This window comes from Xenopus laevis, chromosome 3L, assembly GCF_017654675.1.
Source record: "Xenopus laevis strain J_2021 chromosome 3L, Xenopus_laevis_v10.1, whole genome shotgun sequence".
NCBI classification, from domain to species: domain Eukaryota; kingdom Metazoa; phylum Chordata; class Amphibia; order Anura; family Pipidae; genus Xenopus; species Xenopus laevis.
In genome coordinates, this window is record NC_054375.1 from 98,418,986 (window position 1) to 98,439,164 (window position 20,179).

A 20,179-nucleotide genomic window follows, 5' to 3' on the forward strand; every position below is an offset into this window, starting at 1 on the left:
TATATAATTATGTAGGACGCTGGCTCCTAAATGACTACCCATTGCAAAAATACATCCAAAGAAGGCCATGTACCTTATTTACTTCCATAGTTGTGAAATCCATGAAGTAAAGGACGTTCATGCCTCCAACATACAACTTATCCTGGCTATAAAGATAAAATACAGGATAGCGCTGCTTCATTGGAAATGCTAGCACTGTGGGAGGAAAGATAAAGACACTATGAAAATCAACACTAATGAATTATTGATATCTTCCACAGACAAAGAAGTCATTCTGTGAAGCCACAAAGGTTAAAGGAATAAAGCAAGGGGAGGTGGCAGCCAGAGAAAGTGGCAGAGAGTACAGAATGAAGGAAGGGGGAGATGTGTAACAGTCAGTATAGAGAGGAAGCACAGTGAGATGAAGGGGGTTATTTATCAAAGGTCGAATTTTAGAGGTTTTTTAACTCACAACTTGAATGGTTTCTAATTTAAGAAAAAACTTGAATGGAAAAACTAGAATCACCAAGTGTGGAGTTAACAACCCGAAAACTCGATAGAGTTTTGGAGAAAAAAAACTCAACTCTGCCTGCCGAAATAACGCTAGCGCAACTTCGCCCTAGACGCGACTTCATTAAATGAGTCAATTTTTGCCTGGTAAAGTGTTGAGCTGCCTGCGAAGCCGTCGCTTGTGAATTTTCAGAGCTTAGTAAATTTGCTCCAGTATGTATGGTTTAATGAAAGAGTGCCACAGTAAAAATGGGAATACTTCCTGATACACATGGACACGACTCCTAGAATGTGTGACTGAAAGGAGCGGGAATGAAATATACACTTACTCCGTATTACAGGCTGTGTTTTGCAGATCTAGAATACTGTCTTGCTCATCCCTGATGCACTCATTAACTTTAGTGTTGATTTGTTTTGTTCTGTTTTGTGCACCGCAGGCTACCTGATCACAGTTTCAAATGTAAAGCTTGCTGTTATAAATTATAAATACAATGGAAACAAAACCCCTGCTGTACATCTGCCCCTAGCTGCCATTAGAAATACGAAAGCAGACAGTACCTTTTTCCCATGCAAGAAAAATGAAATGATGTTAGTCATATTACACAGAATAACAGCTGTAGCCATAGATGCAATACAAGTTAATCACAAGCTGTTTAACCCCCTTCACCTAGGTGGGAGAAGGAATAGGTCAGGCACTGGACTCTGGTTCATGGATTTTGGATACTGGAAATCTTATTACACTGGAAGAAACCAAGGCATTGACTATAATGTGCATGTGGAACTTGGAGATGTGAAAACAACTGCACTGCTTGCCCAAGACTACAGGGAGCCTTCATGAGTTAACCTTCCTATCTCCATGAATCACAGTCCACTACCTGACTCATTCCTTCTCCCATTTGGGCGTGGGAGGTTAAACAGCTTGTGATAACCTTTTGCTGCATCTATGACTATAGCTGTTCATTTTTGGTCTATATATAGTCATGGAACGCATTGGTTACTTATACTATAACTTGTGAAAAAAATCCCAGAACCATGCTTAAAGATAAAAAGTATACGTTTATTTCACATATTAAAATTCAAAAATTACCCCATTATGCCGCCTAACGCGTTTCATGCTTACCTAGCACTTAGTCATAGGCAATCAGGCCAAATCATTGGTTACTTATACTAGGTTGATATTTTACAACAGAGGATACATTATTTATTAAATATATACATACATACATTTTATTTTTCATTGCTTACACGGGAACTACCTTCCACAATTGACAAAACGTTTCATATATGAGTTATATGAGATTCAGCAGGGTTAGCACATGCCACTAGGCAGGAACATAGCCTAAATTGTCCTCTTTTTAATTTTCAAATGTTGTGAGATATGTAGTATTTTGGCACATTTGTTTACACTCTAAGGGTAAGGACACACTGGACGATTTGTCGCCAACGTTTTTAAAAAGCAAATCGCGGCGACATATCGCTCGTTTTGTCTCTGAACAAAACCAAATGAAAGACGCCAGCTCCTGTGCCCACAGCGCGTTTGTGAATCGCCTGTAGCTCCAAAACGCACTGAGACCCTTTTCCGAGCGATTTATCAGAAATACCATGTACTTAGAAAAGGACTGAAATCTCCTAGACACACACACACATACAGATAAGTAGCAGCAATTGTATTCAAATTACAATGCGAACGCAATGACGCAAGAACGCAAGCATGTAAAGACGCCAGGTTACAGCGGGAAGCACAAACCGTTTCCGGTTTGGGTGGAGCACGTACCGCACAGAGTAATGGGATACAAATCGCTCTGTGCCAATAGTCGCTGTGAATCGTCTGTTCAAAAAAGATGATCGTCTTGTCGCCGCGATTTACTTTTTTAATACGTTGGCGACAAATCGTCCAGTGTGTCCTTACCCTAAATTAAGATAAGTACTGCCAAAGAGCTTGCTCAGGTCTCATAGGAAGACAGCCTCATGGTTTGTTATTTGGAGGCCATAAGCTTTGTATGGCAAGTATATTAGATGGTGCACTGTCCTAGTAATGCAGCCACTGTACCCATGCACCCCATGGAGAATTTTAAATTTTTTGATTTTTGAAATTTTTTTATTGCTTGCTATGTTGTGATCCATTATAAATGCTTCTTTAGTTGTATAAAGTGACCTCATTCAAATATAGCTTGAACTTATGTCCGGCAAAAATTAGTGTCAGACACCCATTGATATCGAACAGAGATATTATTGTTAGCCAACAGAATTTTTCTAACCTGTCTGATCGACTAAACGACTGATCGCCATGGCACAAAAAATGTCAGGACGATCCTCGAAAAATCGTACAAAACGAATATTCATATGACTTCATCTTTATGTCTATGGCCAGATTAAGATACTGCATTTCCCATTTATCACAATAGGAATCCATGACAGGTGCATTTTGTCAACCATTTTATTCTGCTTTATTATAATGGTATTCAAATGCCTTGTGTACCCTCCAACATGCTTCCCTGATCGATATCTAGCCGAAAATCGGCCAGATGTCGGTTGGGCAGTGCTAAAAATACCATTGGATTGCGTACCGCATCTGTTCCTTGATGTGGTCATGTGATCCAACTGCCCGTATTCCTTTCATTATGATCCCTAGGGCCCACGATCGGATCAGCCCGATATCGCCCACCTCAAAGTGAACATATCAGGGAGAGATTCGCTCATCTGCAACATGTGCAGATCTCTCTGGGTGTTGCCACCTTTATTGCATCTCTCCTACTATAGCACAACAAGACCCTGCCCCACAGACCTTACAACTGAAGTTTTGTCTTACCTACGGAGGTTTTCTGATCTGCATATTGGTAACATCAGACAGACAGGTTATCTGTGTCTCTTATGGATTAAGGAGCTTATCCTATTCATGGACAAAATCTGATTAGGCTGCAAATTACATGGGCTGGCAGATGACCTACAAACTGTTTGAGTCAATGCATCAAGCCACTTTTATAGTGTTAGTAGGAGAAGTGTTAATAGCCTTTCCCAAGCATGTGTTGTACAAACACAGACTAGTGTTTTTTTTAGGCAGGTCAGGGCCTAGGTTAGCAATTTTTTAGGTAGACCACATCGACAGAAAAAAGAGCCCTCCACTGGGGACTAAGTGTCAGTTTCAAATTGCTATTAACAGAGATGCATACTGTTTCTAGGGATGCCAGCCAGGGTGGCTATTATAAATTTTCCAGCAATGCACTTACTGGAAGGGAAGTAGGATTTTATTTTAAAAGCTTGAAATCTTTCCCACTCTAAATAGTGTGCTAGAACATTTCACCCATTAGATAAGTTGGCTACATTACACAGGGGGTAATAAAAGAACTTTAGTAGGATCTAGTAACCCAGTGCATAACAATCAGGAGGGGCAAAGGGGCAGCACTGGAGGTCTGGGTATTGCCTGTGAGAGGGTGGCATGGGGCGAAATATTCTTATGCTGCTGAATAGAAATCTAGTATGCTTCTACCTGAAGGAGCACCAGTGATAAATAACAAGCCATCAACAAAGTCATTCTGACAGCTAGTTAAAATAAATAAGACTTTTGTCCCTAGAAATGACTTTACTTTATCCAATATATTTTAAATCAAATTAACCAATTTCTTTGTAATCCACCATCCATAGAATAATAAAGTAATAAAAGGTGTGAAAGTATTCCTCCCCTTCCGGCTTCCTGTTATGTACATATGCATGCAGGTTGTCAGCAGGCGCCAGATATGACTGGACATCTGCATTGTATTTTGAGGTGTAAGCTTTGCAAAATAGTTAAACTACAGGAAGGATGAGACTCATTACATGGAAATTTGTCATCATATTTGTTAAGCTGGGGTGGGAAGTTAAGGATCCCACCCACCAAAGTGGAAACATGAACTGTTTTATATAACTCAGAAAGTATGCCTAATTTTGATCTTATTCATACAATTGTGGGGTCTTTAATCTGGAATGTTTGGGATTTACTGGACTCTTTATGTAATTTGGATCACCAAATGTAAACATTAAATAAACTCAATATGACCAATATGGATTCATGCATCTTAGCTACCATCACATGCAATGTACTTTTTTATTATTACTTTTTTATTATTATTACAGAGAAAAGGACATCATTTTCCAAAAATTTTGAATTATTTGCTTATAATGGACTATATAGGAGACGGCCTTTCAGTAATTTCTTTTAACCTGGCTAATTCCTTGGACTGTTTGAATCTTTGTAAACATCTATGTAAAAATCTATGTAAAAATGTTGATGGCTGCTAGGTATCTTCAGTGATACTTTGGAAATGAGCCCCAGCATAGCCAGACAGACCTACATAGAAGAGCAACTGGACCAAGTTTGTTGCAATCATTGCAAAGCAAGGTGCTGAAACCACACCAGAGTCTCTTCAGCTGAGTGAGAGTGAAAAGAGGAAGTACAGTAGGGCATGTATATGTGAAAGGAAACAGGATACCAAATGAGTTAGTAACTGGGGGTAACCAACAGATATGTGACATGATATGTTTCCATAGATAGAATACATAGATGAAGGGCTAATAAGTATAAAAGAGCCATAAAGATTGGTTTCATAGATGGAAAAAAAATAAAGATTATGGGTAGGGGCACACTGGGCGATTCAGGGAGATTTGGTCGCTTGGAGACTAATCACCTCGTCTTTGCAGCGACCAATCTCCCCGAACACCTTCTCTCTGTCTTGCGATGGCTATAATGAAAAGTTGGCTACGGCATGGCACGCGCGGCGATGCGTATTCTGAAGTAACCCGAAGTTAACTCGTAAGGCAACTTTGGGCGACTTCGGGAATACGAAGCACTGCGTGTGCCGTGCCGCAGACGACTTTCCATTATACTCGGCGCAAGACAGAGGGAAGGCGTTCGGGGAGATTGGAAGCCGTAAAGATGAGGCGATTAGTCGCTAGGCAACTAAATCTCCCTGAATCGCCCAGTGTGCCCCTACCCTTAGCCTCCACAAAAAGAGATCAACTGCTGTAGACACTGGAGTAATTATGGAGGAAGCAGACCCTGAAACTGCTGGAGTGCAGGAAGTATAGGACCCAGTGGGGCACTGACTGATAAGTCATTTCAATAACTGTTTATAAAAAAAAGTCTTATTGCCAGCATTTAGGGAGGGCCCTAAAATGATATTCCTCTGGGGTATTATAATATATTTATACATTTTCCAACGGAAAGTCTTCTTTTGGAAGTCTACCGAAGCAAAAATGTAACCCTTCTCCTATACTGGGTTAGAAGATATGGTTTTAGTCATGCTATTCAGTTTGGAAATTTGTGGTTTGTCTCCAACGAAATTTATTTTGAATAACAAATGAGACTGTTGATGTCCACGTCTTTATGCCTGTGGCATAAAGAGGAAATGTGACGCCAGCAGAAAAAAAAGTGTCCAGTGCTTCCTCTAAAGATACGGTTTTGCATAAGTCATTCGTTTACATACAATGGAGAAGTATGGGGGGATGGTTAAAACAATGTTAGAATATATAAATGTGGCACTGTCTGGAGGTCACTGGAGGCTAAATTCAACTTGTTGTAGGAACACTAAGCTCCCACAATCCATTGCAGGTCACAAATAAGCAAAGGAAGTAGCCTTGACTGAGCAAGGATAAAAAAATCACATTAATTATAAAACCTCTCTGTGTACTACAACTCTAAATGTGGCCATACACTGTAAGATTCACTTGTTTGGCTAGGTTGCCAAATGAGCGAATCTTCCCTCCGACAGGCACACCTTGTATGGGCAATATTGTGGCAATGCAATAGTTTACTCTAGGGCCAATGAAGGGAATACAAAAAGTCAGAGCGAGGATTGCATCAATGAGCCGATGCACTCCCCAATAAAGATCTGAATGATTTCTGGCCAGATACCAATCAGGGAGGCCTGTCAGAGGGCCCCATACACTTGCAGGTAAGCTGGCAAAACTGTCTGAAGCACTCGAATCTGCAGCTTAAGGCTAGTGACACACGCTAAGATTCAGCCCAGCAACAAATCACCTCTACTTCGGGCGACTAATCTCCCCGAAAAGCCTTCCCGCTGGATAGAATCTAAGTTCCCAGTAAGATGGCACTCGGAGCCCTTCTTTATCCGAAGTCGCCGGAAGTTTTCTCGAGAGGCTACTTCGGGAGACTTCGGAAAACGAAGTGCGCTGAGTGCCATCGCAACGGCTATTTAGATTCTAGCCAGTGGGAAGGCTTTTCGGGAAGATTAGTCGCTCGAAAGGGGGCGACTAAATCTCCCCGAATCTTAGGGTGTGTCACTAGCCTAAATCTCCCCATGTATGGCCACTTTAAGTACCCTTGTTATCCTAGTCCCACCCCCAGATTTTGTCACCTCTGTAGCAGCCTATTGTTTTCAAACACTACCTTTTCTTGCAGCCAGTCCAATGTTTACAAACAATAAAGCCCAAATATTTTCCAGCAGCCCATTGTTTTCAAAAAACCCTCTAGTGTCATCTGACATATTACCCACACAGCCCTAATTGTGCTTCTTTTGTATTCACTGCACTCAGCCTCCTTTATACAGTGGAGATGTGTTGTCTCAAACGTTTTCATCAACAAATTTTTGGTAGCCAGCCTGTAGCTATTCTTTCTATGGGGGATGCCAGGGTCAGAACTGCTGTTGCTGCTGGTAAAAGGAACATTTAGGTTCAGATACTGTGTTTGCAGCCAGGCAGTCTATTGGTTTTCCTTGCAGGAGGTCATAGCTTGAACTGATGCCCATGCAAAGAAAAGCCAACTTGGATTCTTTGCAGCTACCAGAAAGGGATGAACTCTGTTTGTAAACTCAGAGCAAGGTGTAAAGCTTTCTGCAAACCAAGAAGGCACCTTCTTAAGCAGGCCACTCAGCTGTAGGAGCCAGGTAGACTGGGCCTATAGGAAAATATTTCTTATGCATGGGCGGTTTAGTCTGTTCAGAAAATTAATAATGCTCACAGTAGGGATTGTAGTTGACTGAATACGGGCTGGCTCTAATTTACATCCGTGATCAACAGATCATAAAAACACTATAAAAACATTCAAAGAAGTCACTGGAGCTCTCAAATTTGGTTGAACAAGTGGCTATAGTGGCCTTTTAAAACGTTTAAATTCGCCAGAGACGGCTTCACAGCCATCGCGTCACTTTGGCAGTAGTAAATTTGCTAGGATAACACAAATTTACTGAAATGCGAAGTTGCGTCTAGGGCGGCGAACGCTGGCAAATTTTCGCTAGCGTTACTTCAGCAAGCAAAGCGAAGTTGTGCTAGCGTTGGGTAATTTGCATATGGCGGGAAGTGAAAGTACATAGCACATGTTGCAGCAAATACATTACACGAGCCAAGGGAACCTTAGTAAAATAAAATAGAGTTGTTATAATGCCCTACACATGAGCCCAGTGTATAGTTTATGTGCCATATGGTAGGAAATGTATGGGAGAGCCCGGGTACCCAAAAAAATTTTTGCAGCCTATCACCCTGAAAAAGGGAAAATACTCCAGCGTTTTTTGGGACTTAGAAAATTTTTCAACAAAAAAATTAGGAAACCCTATACACTCCATTGCACTTCGCCTGGTCTGAACAGGTAAAATGTGCATCTTAGTGAACTAGCGGACTTACGTCCATTTGCCAGAGCGATAATTCGCCTGGCGATAAGAGTGCGAATGAGTGCTAGTGTATGTCTCTTTCGCTTGCGCCCATCGAAGTTCCGAAATGACGTCACAATGGCGAATTTTCGCCAGCATTAGTCACTTCGCCTTTTAGTAAATTTGCCCCTATGTATGCAGTAAAGTTCATGCAATACAGAATGCAGGTTTACACAGGCACAACATACTAGCTCCTGGGGGTTGAACACTGTAATTGTAACTGTAAGCTGTAACTTTTACTGAGTAAGCTGCAATTGTAACTGAGTAAACTGTAATTGTAACTGTTTTGGGGAGATTTAGTCACCTGGCAACTAAATCGCCCAGTGTGAGCTTAGGAGAAAAAAATAGGATCCGACAGCTAGAGTTTCAAACAGAACCAGCAATGCTGTCTCTTCACTGACTGTTAGACTCGAGGGTATGTTTAGTAATCTGAGCTGAGAAGAACTGAGCATGCTCATGAGCCAACAGCCAAAGTAAATTCCTGAGGGAGCGGGAAGAGTGGGAGACAGAGAAGGATTTCTAAGTGATTAAGGGGATGCTACAGCCTTACTGTTAACCTTTTAACAACCAGAGTGGAAGTTATCTAAAGATTTCAAAGAGGCTGCACGGATTACATTTTTGTGGCGGGTTACATGTCCTTTAAGAAGAATTTAACTGCATCCCTGGCATATCTATGCATGCCAAATAAACCACTCCCTGAATAGATGTTATATAGCAGTGGTCCCCAGCCAGTGGCTCACGGGCAACATGTCGCTCACCAACCACTTGTAAGTTGCTCTCAGTGGCCTCAAAGCAGGTGCTTTTTTTTAATTCTTGCCTTGGATACAACTTTTTTGTACTACCATGTGTCTTGCAAAATTAAACCTAATGTAGGCTATCAGTTCACATAGAGGCAATCAAATCGCCAAATAAAACCCCATATTTGACATCCCCAGGGACGTTTTACATTTGAATGTGGCTCATGGGTAAAAGAAAACGGGGACCCTTGATTACTGAGATAAGCAGAAACATAGGTGGTTAATAACAAATTCAGACAGAAGGTATGGGGTTAAGAACAAACAATAGTTTCCTACAGCACATCAAGGACATATTTTGTCTGAGCATTTACATGATTTTGTCTGTATCCAGTCAGCTACTTGCAAACTGTACCAAAAATGTAAAAAACATAATAGGTTCAGTATGAGTAAAAGGTACTGTATGTAACACCAAACACTGCAGGGTGGGAAAATCATACAACTAGTTATATGAACCACACTTATGTAGGTTGCTGCAATGATGTTACAAAATACCACTTCCCATCTGTAAAAGTAGCAGGGCAAGTTTTCAATAGTGCATGTTACTAAAGTCATTTTTCCAATAATAAGCCATTACATACTCCCATGTTGTAACAAATATATAAAGTACAGTTAAAGGATCCCTTATCTAGAAACCCGATATCTAGAAAGCTCCGAATTACGGAAAGGCTGTCTCCCATAGACTCCATTTCATCCAAATAATCCAAATTTTTACAAATGATTTCCTTCTTCTGTGTAATAATAAAACAGTACCTTGTACTTGATCCCAACTAAGATATAATTAATCCTTATTGGAAGAAAAAACAGTCTATTGGGTTTATTTAATGTTTAAATTAATTTCTAGTAGAGTTAAGGCATGAAGACCCAAATTACGGAAAGATCCGTTATCCGGAAAACCCCAGGTCCCAAGCATTCTGGATAACAGGTCCCACACCTGTACTTAAACGGCAGGTACTATCTCATTGCACACCAGAAAAGCACTGTAAGTGTTTAACTGGCATTTTCTATTAACAGGTTTTATTAATAAAATCCTACTGGGCGTTCCCTTGTATGTCGCCCTCAAAATTAATATATTAGAAATTGTGGCCAAAATGTCACTTAATGAAAGTTATTTCTACACTTATATGCCTCTAACTCGGGGTTACTCTGAACAAAGCAGCAGTCTGACAGCCCACTAATACCACCAGCCCTCCCCAAATGTTCTGTGTTATCTAACAAGGCTGTACCTGTTACAATTCATAATTATTTGCAGCAGAGAACTAAAACACTGGAGTATCTAATAACTGTCATATATGGTTCACATCCGTACGAAACACCCTTTATCATAATGGTGCGGTCAAAGTATCACTCTGGTTCCCCCTTTTGTTTTTTAAATATACTCTGTAGCTTTCCTCCATCCCTTTTCAAAATCCAAATATTTTTCCAGCAGTATCAACAGAAGTGATGGGTCTCACTTACCATCCTGACTTTGTTCTGTCCATGGAATCATTCCAGCAAGGCATAGAATAAAATAGCTGCCGAGCTGAAAGAGCAGACATTGCAGCAGCGACATGCTGATAAATGAACAGGAAGCAACAGCTCCTTCTTCTGGTATAGTCGCACGTATTACTAGAACAGCCCAATTTCACAAGTTTGTTAGTGAAGAGAGACCTACAGGGAGCATACCTCCCAACATTTTGGAAGTAAAAAGAGGGACAAAAAAATTTTTCCCGCATGTAGCGCAGCAAATTTTCTGACCACACCCCTTTCTGTGGCCACACCCCCTAATTACCATGTTTGTTTTACAAAATTTGGCAGGTTATAAAAGTTTGAAAATATTTCTCCTTATCTAAACTGTGTTTTTGTGTCTCAAAATTGTTACAAAGTATCTTATTTGCACCTGTTAGGTGTTCTGGGCTCTCTGCTAAAAGCCAATTAAGTGAGAAACTTTGTTTCTTTTTCTGGCTGTTCAGTGCAGAGAAAAGAGGGACTTTCCAGTACAAATGAGGGACTGCGGGTTGAGCTGTCAAAAGAGGGACTGTCCCTCCGAAAAAGGGACAGTTGGGAGGTATGAGGGAGTCCTCGCGTTACATACACCGACATTTACAAACAGAGGCTATTACAGTACAAAAGTTTGCTTGACTTTTATTAGCATTTAGCTTTAATAAACCACCTTCTCCAATCTACTCTGGTGTGTGTTGTGTACTGCAGAGCACAGAAAGGTAAAACTAAATACTATGTTAAGACAGACATCCAAGTTGCATTTAATTAGTAAATGTATATGTTTCAACCTACACACAAATTTAACTTAAAGTGATACTGACACTAAAAAATATCTTTTTACATTAAAAGGTACCTACAGATCATGTTTTCACTGATAAATCTGCAAATTGTTACTTGAAGTTTCTAAACCTCACGGTTTTGCCAACCTGACTGACCCTTCTGAACCTGTCATAGTTTCTAATGGAATAAGGCTGCACAAATATGGCAGCCACCTCACAGAGGAACATTGGGGATCAGATAGGTAAAAGCATCAGGCAAATACTTTTATGACAAAATTAATCAATAGAATTCAAAGACAATGTTATGACAGGTATAAAAAAGGTTATTTTCTGGTGTCAGTATGTTTTTAAGAACAAACTTACAGACCCTATCTCGTATACACTGCCTGTACTAACTTAGACAAAAGGCAGTAGCTCTTTAATGTCCTTGGGATACAAAGGGTCCAAAAATACCTTTTAACGCAGAAGCATTGACTTTGGTCTTTTTCAGCCCAATTTAACTATATAACTATGTAAGAATGGGGTTCTCATCATATGTGTCAGGATTTTTCTCCCCCTTTAGGTTAATGGCACACAAGGAGATTTGTCGCTGCAATTTAAAAAAAAAAAAAAAAAAAAAAAGATAGGGGGGAATTCACTAAAGGACAAAATTTGGCCAGCGACCACCTCGCCACACTCCGACCACTTCGCCAGGCGCAAACTCGTTACCAAAACTCTAATTCACTAAAATGCAAAGATCCGTCTCAGCAGCCGAACGCTGCATTACATTGGATGGGCAAGAATTTAATTACGAATTTTTGCTAGTGTTCATTTCTGCCTAGCGAAACTTGACTAGCACTCTTACTCTCAGGTTAATTTGAAAAGGGTGGGTGTCTTTATTAGTAATGTTGGTGCAAATGCTTGAAGTGGCCACTTTTTCAAAGACATGTCCAATAAGCCATAATAAAGACAGAAGTGATCCTCTAATGCTCTAGACATGTGCCCACCTTTAAACAAATGTGGCATGCCCCTCAAATTAGTTTAAAAAAATTGTTCACACATAAATCTTTAATAGTTAGGACATTTAAAGGCAATCCCACTTTAAAAAAGTAAAAGTCACCAGCGTTTTTTACAAGTATAATGCATTTCCGGCATATGGGATATGATGTCACTGACATAAGATTGAGGAGGGTGCAGCTTCGTTTTCTCAGTTCGCCTGGTCTGAGGTGATGAAGCAAACTGTGGCGAAAGAGGTAATGTTCAGTAAAATTTGTATCTTAGTGAATTTGTCACAGTGAAAAGTTGCCTGGCGATAGGGTGTGAATGAACGCTAGCGATGGTCTCGTTCGCTAGTGAATTGTCCTTGTGGATTGTTAGTAAATTGACGATGTCCCTGTGGATGAGATTTCTGGCGAATTCTCGCTAGCGACAGCCACTTTGCCCTTTAGTGAATCCGCCCCAGTGAGTTTCAGCGACAAATTGTTTGTCTTTTCATGGAACAAATTTTCAGATTTCCACTTCAGAACGATTTGGTTTCCAGAGATCAGCAAATTGTCCCACCCACAAGCACAGTGGAAATGAAGTTTCAACTCCCGCATACAGGAGATGGAAATAGTTTGTGGTGCTAGGCAGCATACTCTGTGTGTTTAGTGGCATGGCATTGCAAACTGACATGATTGTTGTGTTTTTCCTGACATATTGGTATCAGTATTTGTTGGGGCAAAGGGACATCTTGTCACTCACACTAGATCTTCTCCAGCGTGTCCGACAAAGCCTTTTCTTTGGGTATCAAAGTATCAACCGCAAAATATTTGTATCATGTAAGGAATAACCGCCAGTGATTAATACAGACACTGATGATAAGGTTTTGCTGCCCACACTGGAACAGATTTAGCACAATTGACAAAACAGCCTGGTGCCAATGCAGAAATAGCCTGTTGTTACCTGTTATTTATATATAGTTACCAGTTATTTATATATAGGCACCCAAGGGCCTGTGCCTATGGGGACAGCTTTTGGGGTGCCCCTCCCCCAAATGTTTTAAAAATAAATAAAATTAAGAAGATCCCCCCAGCTGCCACTGGATACTTACCAATTAAACCCAGAGGTAGAGCTGGGGAGGTGAGGGGAACTGGGCCAATTGTCCTGAACCCAGAAGTGACATAAGTGTGGGAGTGACAGTGAGTATGTTGTAATTCTGCACACTCAGTGGAGCTATAAAGGTGGCACTGGAACTAAATAAAGCTGGCCATAGATGTTGAGATTTTTAAAAGATCAGATCCTGATCGTGAGACCACGATCTTCTCAGAACGATCGTACGATCGTACGAATCTACCATCAACTAAAAAGACCAATTTACCAGGAAAACAAAGGGGAGCTGCCTGCTTGGCCCTGCAAACATAGAGAGATTGCACTGGGACCGACAAAGATTTTTTGACCTGGCCGATCAATTTCCCGACAGATGTCGGACGAAAAATCGTAAGATGTACGATCGTTCGAATACCACTAACCGCACGATAATTTCGAAGGATCGGTCGGGCTTCCCTAAAATCGGTCGTTCGGCAAGAAGAATCGTCGCGTCTATGGGGACCATAAATCCCTGACTGCAGGAAATTGCTTCTCCTGCGGCAGATAAATAGGGGTCACTTGACCACAGGAAAATGCATTTCTGCATTTTATCCCACAGTATTCAAATAGCAAGCCCTGTCAGCAATTTGCCATGGATCCCATGTACTGACCCAAGGAAAAAAAAAGTCACTTTATCAGGACTGTGTTTGTCCGCTTTAAAATCTAAAGAAGACCCGGGAGCACTCTGCAGAATGAGGGTGATAGAGATCCTGCCTGTGTTGTCAGATTATACAACTGCCACCTAGCTGAGCTTCACTCTGTACAGTATTAGTGGTTTTATTATCTCACTTAAAAAAGATAAATAATGTCAATTACAAAAGTTCCCAGAAAATCAGTAAGTTTACATTAATTTTAATATATATTCCCTTTAATGCTATTAAACTGGCAACATTCAGTAAATTTTGTTTTGAAAAAAAAAAAAGAGTTAAAACTGTTTTAAGACTTTGGATATGTTCTGAGAATGCCTTGCGCAATATGCCTGTACCTGTCTCTCCCATGAATGTGTTTAGCTGCACCGTTAATAAATGAGTACAAGTGAAAGAAATGCAGGCCGATCACATTAGTATTACTTGATTAAACATTAAGGGGCACATTTACTAAGCTCGAGTGAAGGATTCGAATTAAAAAAGTTCAAATTTCGAAGTGTTTTTTTGGCTACTTCGACCTTCGACTACGACTACGAATCGAACGATTCGAACTAAAAATCGTTCGACTATTCGACCATTCGATAATCGAAGTACTGTCTCTTTAAGAAAAACTTCGACCCCCTAGTTCGGCAGCTAAAAGCTACCGAACTCAATGTTAGCCTATGGGGAAGGTCCCCATAGGCTTGCCTGTGTTTTTTTGATCGAAGGCTATTCCTTTGATCGTTGGATTAAAATCCTTCGAATCGTTGGATTCGAAGGATTTAATCGTTCGATCGAACGAATAATCCTTCGATCGTTCGATCGTAGGATTAGCGCTAAATCGTTCGACTTCGATATTCGAAGTCGAACGATTTTAGTTCCTAGTCGAATATCGAGGGTTAATTAACCCTCGATATTCGACCCTTAGTAAATCTGCCCCTAAATATACTTAAACGAAAGCATCTTTTCAATGTTGCTTATTGTATGCATGTTTATTTCTGACATTTGAAGCAGCCCCAGAGCAAGCCAAGGCTGTATGAGACAGTTGTTTTTTGACCTAAATCCATCCACGTGCCTACTGACATGCCATTCCTGTGCTGACTGACGGGGGAGGATCAACCAGCAGATAAAACACTATGCCTATCATTAGCCTTATTAGTTTAGGAGGGGGCACCCGTGCAGGCTTACAGTATTAATAGTACAATTAATGGGCACTTATCAAAAACTTGTCGGAGCACATGCATAATGAGAGAGTGCACGTGATGTAAAATCCTTAAGCTGGCCACAGACGCAAACGTACGATCGGACTTTCCCATCTCCTGAAATGCCACTAACCATTAAGATCAAAGTCTTACCATTCAGATCAAAAAAAGTAGTTAAAGAACAGATCAGCCGATGTTCTGCCCCTGACAGCAATTGTACGATAGTTATGTCCGACAAAGCTGGTGACAGTCTCCCACTGAAAATCGGACTATCGGCAATACATGCAGAGATATTATCGGCAGCCGACTGAAATTTTCTAACCTGTCCTATCGACCAAACGACCGATCTCCGCCGGACGAAAAATGTCGGGACTCTACACACACGGTCCGAAATCGTACGAATCCTCGATTCAAATGTTTGGATCTTTGCGTCTATGGCCAGCTTTACACTGTAGAAAAATTTATATCAAAAATGATATAAGTCCCAAAGCTTTCTTCAAGTAAAAAATATTAATTTATTGAAGTACATTTTAAAAGAATTATAGCTGGTACATACTACCCCCCATATCCCACCTTACGCGTTTCGCACCCTCCGGCGCTTAGTCATAGGTGTGTCTATCAGTAGGGGGTCGTTCACAGAATTTAAACCCAAGTAATCCCACCCCTTTCTTGTTTAAAACCAATCATGGGTCACAGGCAATTATCCCTGCTTAATACTCTTTAACCCATAATATTTCTTGAAGGATGTATGTACCAGCTCAGTAATATAACAATTTATATCTCACATTGCATACAAAACTTTCTTTAACTTCACAGTTTATATAATTGGTTATTACACAATGTTATTTTTAACATTATTTTTCATATAAGTTAGTTAATATCTAGCCTTGCACAAATTCCATTCTTGTCAGCCTTATATCACATGTATATATTATCTCCATTATAACCGTTTTCATAATAAATCTCATAAAACAAGTGTATTCTTTTTCATTATACATATTTAGATATAACATGTCACGTCAAATTCATGACATGTTATATCTAAATATGTATAATGAAAAAGAATACACATTTTTTTTTTGGTCTTATAGGTCTGTTTCCGATCGAATAGGTCCGTATTCGACTGAATTCGAATTGTACGAATCGAAGGAATATCGCATTCGATCGAATTCGATTCAAAGTTTTTCCCGAAAAAAACTTAGATTTTTCAAAGTCCACCAATTGACTCCAAATAGGTTCTAGGAGGACCCCCATAGGCTAAAACAGCAATTTGGCAGGTTTTAGATGGTAAATGGTCGTACATGATAAATTTCAATATTTTTCAAATTCTAAACAAATTTGGACTATTCCCTAGTCGAAGTACACAAAAAATAGCTCGAAATTCTATTTTTTTTTTTCATTCAAAAATTCACCTTGACCTTTGATAAATCTGCCCCTAATAGTAACCAGTAACACCAAAAAAAATTATGGTTTTAGGGTAAGGGCACACCTGGCTATTCGGGGAGATTTCGGGGAGATTTAGTAGCCTGGCGACTAATCGCCTCTTCTTTGGGGCGACTAATCTCCCTGAAGCGCCAATTAGTCGCCAGGCGACTAAATCTCGCCGAATCGCCAGGTGTGCCCTTACCCTTATATGCATTTTAAAAATGTACCATGCATTAGTTAAAAAAATGCATGATTTGCTTCAAAAACTTTACTACAGTTGGCATAAATAAGCTGCTGTGCAGCCACGGGGGCTGGCCATTCAAATTACATTCTGTTTACATTGCCGATAACAGACAAGCTGTGTACAATACAATGGGTTCAGTTCTTATCCAGGAAGATAAATGGGTGAAATGCCATTTATGGCCCTTTAGTTCTGTAGAAAAAGAAAAGTTCTGATTGTAACATGGGGAACTTGTTGCCAAGAAATAGTTTATTTGTGGATACTCAATTAAGAGATACAAAACTTCTCTAAAAAAAATCTAACAAATAAAAAACATATTTTCACTTTTTACTCAGTTTACTCACTTTTACTTAGTTTGTGTCAATGGATAAAGTGTTAAAACACACCATTAACTCCAGTACTGGAATGTGGTGTGGGTGTGGAGAAAAGCACTAATCACATATCATTCAGCATCAGCAACATTCCTCTACCCATGCATATTTCTTGCCCGCTACTCCTCCACCCTGATATATATTGCTGCTTCTTCCCCTTAAAGGAAAACGATACCACCCAAACAATGTAGGTCTCTATAAAAATATATTGCATAAAACAGCTCATATGTAAAACCCTGCTTCATGTAAATAAACCATTTTCATAATAATAAACTTTTAGTAGTCTGTGCCATTCGGTAATCATAAATAGAAAATTGCCATTTTAAATAATAAGGGCCGCCCCCTGGGATCGTAGGATTCACGGTGCACACAAACATACCAAACAAACCATACTTGTTAGGTCACATGAGCCAATTAACAGAGTTCTGTCTTTTGCCTCCACACTTCTTCCTGTTACAGTTAGAGTTGAAGTATTTCTGGTCAGGTGATCTCTGAGACAACACACAGACCATCACGAAATGTTGGTTCAAGGCAAGAGATGTAAAAGGACAATATTTACCTAAATATATATTCCAGTTTAATAAGATTCTTTAATATGCCACTTAACTTGATATAAACTGTTGCTCAAGTATTCCTTTTGGGGGTATAGTTTTCCTTTAACATCTCACTACTTTCACTGCTAGGCTGATTATATTTAATAACCTTTAGTGGACAGTGCTCCAGAACTTTATATAGTCATGTTGTGCAGTTGCGAATATATTTCAACCCTTTTTGCTATATTTGTTGCAACTTTACAATCAGACACAAAGGAAGTGTATCAACTGGGGCTCATTTATCAACATGGGGCACAATTTGCACCAGGGTAGTTACCCATATCAAGCAACTGAATTTTTGCTTTCATTGTTCTGCATGCAGCTGCCTCATACAGCTAATAATTGATTGGTTGGTTGGTATGGTTTACTGGCCAGTAATGAACCCCAATGTGTCTTCAAAAACAAATACTGAAGTGACAAATGATAGATAAAACAGACAAGATAGCTAGCGACCATTATTATTTGTACACAGTTGTGCCTGGTTTGGTTCATGTACATATGCGTTACTGCAGTATTTCATTACTATGTTTTCCACTCCCTACATATATATTTTTTATGCTAATGCACAGCAAGAAGCGAGCCATCTGCCTAAAGCTGCGGGCACATAGAGCATTGGCTCAGCTTGTGTTTTTGTCTGTAGACAGAGATAAGCAGGTCCACTCCCTTATCCAGCTCCGTTTATCTGCACTGAAAAAATACAGCTTTTTCCTGTGTGCATTTACACAGAGTGGAGATCGACCCAAAAATACCTTCTTTTGCGTTTTTCAGCACAGATGCATGGAAATGCGGAAAAGAGTGGTTCCGCTTCTCTCTGCCTGCAGAAAACACACAAGCTAAGACAATCAGGGCCAACTCTCAGTGTGTCCATGGCCTAAAAGCATGAACTTAATTTTGTTTACATAATGACTACACATCACATAACATTGACACACAAGCTATAATAAGAAAAACAAGCAACTTGTAGAGAGTCGTGTTGGGGTGCATTGCACGATGAGATAAAGAGGAAAAGAAAAGTTACTGTTATTACAAAAGGGGTACTGCAGCAAACCTCTTATCATCAGTGGGAGGAAATAGAGGAAAAACTATTGCAAGAGTAGCAAGACTTCTCTTTTTCATGTACATACAGTAAAAACAGCACCAGCCTCCAAGTTTTCTCACGGCTCTAATAACATGTTTACCTCTGGGCTCCTGTCATGTATCCAGCAGAGCCAATATCAAAAACAGCTAAAGCACAGGCTACATATCTTATTGGGTCATATTTAAAAGCAGTATACCCCTGTTTTTCAACATTTGTGCAATTAAGAGAGCTGCACTGCACATACTTTTTGCCTATTGTTTTGAATAGTAATATGTATGCTTATTGTTATTTCTTATGCTTAATGCCATATTTTGTATACTGAATTCATTGCATCAGCCTAAAGTGTCAGCTTCTCAACAGCAGCAATGATCCAGGACTTCAAACTTGTCACAAGGGGTCACCATCTTGGAAAGTGTCTGTGACACTCACATGCTCAGTGGGCTCTGAGAAGCTGTTGAGAAGCTAAGCTTAGGGGGTTGTCGCAAATTATCAAGCAGAAAATGAGGTTGGCCTATAATATAAGCTAATGCTAGAAGGCTGATTATTAGATTCTGATGCTAATTGCACTGGTTTCTGTCATGTAATAGTTATCTGTATTAATTATTAGTCAGCCTAAAATTGTGCCATTTATATTCTGAGTATTGTATATTTTGAGTCGGTCCCTAAGCTCAGTAAGTGACAGCAGCACAGAGCATGTGCAGTGAATCAGCAGAAAAGAAGATGGGGAGCTACTGGGTATCTTTGGAGGCACAAATCTTCCCTGCTAAAGGACTATGGATGCCTTGGGCTGGTACATAAACCCAAAACATAATGTACAACTATATGTTGCCTACTTCCTTAGTTAAGCTTAGTTCTCCTTTAAATATATACCGGTTTAATTGAACTAATGTTCAAAAAGAAGTATTGTTCCTGTGACTATGATTTAGAAACTAAATATCCAGGGACTACTAGAAAGGGGGGAGTAAATAATTCAGAAATGGATGGGGGAAAATTAGTGCTTGTCTTTAATATTTCAGTGCAGCCAGCAAGAATTGCTATAGGGAGGCTGATGTCGAGCACACGCCCATTCCAAAAATACTGAGATCAACTGAAATACTGTTGTTTATAGAGGTATGTTATACACCTATTAAATACAGACATTTATTTTTTTCCTTTAACAAAATTGTCCTTAGGGCCCTCGCCCCAAGGGCGAAGTGGCTAACGCTGGCGAAAATTTGCCAGCGTGACGTCATTTCGGCACTTCGTGATTTACTAACGGTACCTGTTTACATACTGTACTGCATAAGTAGCAGTTGGAGAATTTTTATGGCTCACTTCAATAGATAAAAGAATGGGTAATTGCAGTATACTTTTAGA

General features: G+C 39.9%; 1 protein-coding gene across 3 annotated transcripts in view; it reads right to left on the reverse strand.

Moving 5' to 3' along the window:
* LOC108711304 (semaphorin-7A) overlaps positions 1-10,619 on the reverse strand; it is a 29,794-nt gene extending 19,175 nt beyond the window's left edge. The window contains exons 1-2 of one of the 3 annotated variants that reach the window (XM_018252916.2): positions 10,379-10,619; positions 74-195 (exon numbers count right to left, since the gene is read on the reverse strand). In XM_018252916.2, the coding sequence (XP_018108405.1) occupies positions 74-195; positions 10,379-10,472 (216 nt within the window). In that variant the 5' untranslated portion in view covers positions 10,473-10,619. Of the gene's footprint in view, positions 1-73; positions 196-9,234; positions 9,547-10,378 lie in introns of those variants that run through there. The other 2 variants (XM_041586682.1, XM_041586681.1) reach the window with 2 other exon arrangements.
* Between the last annotated feature and the right edge of the window lie 9,560 nt (positions 10,620-20,179).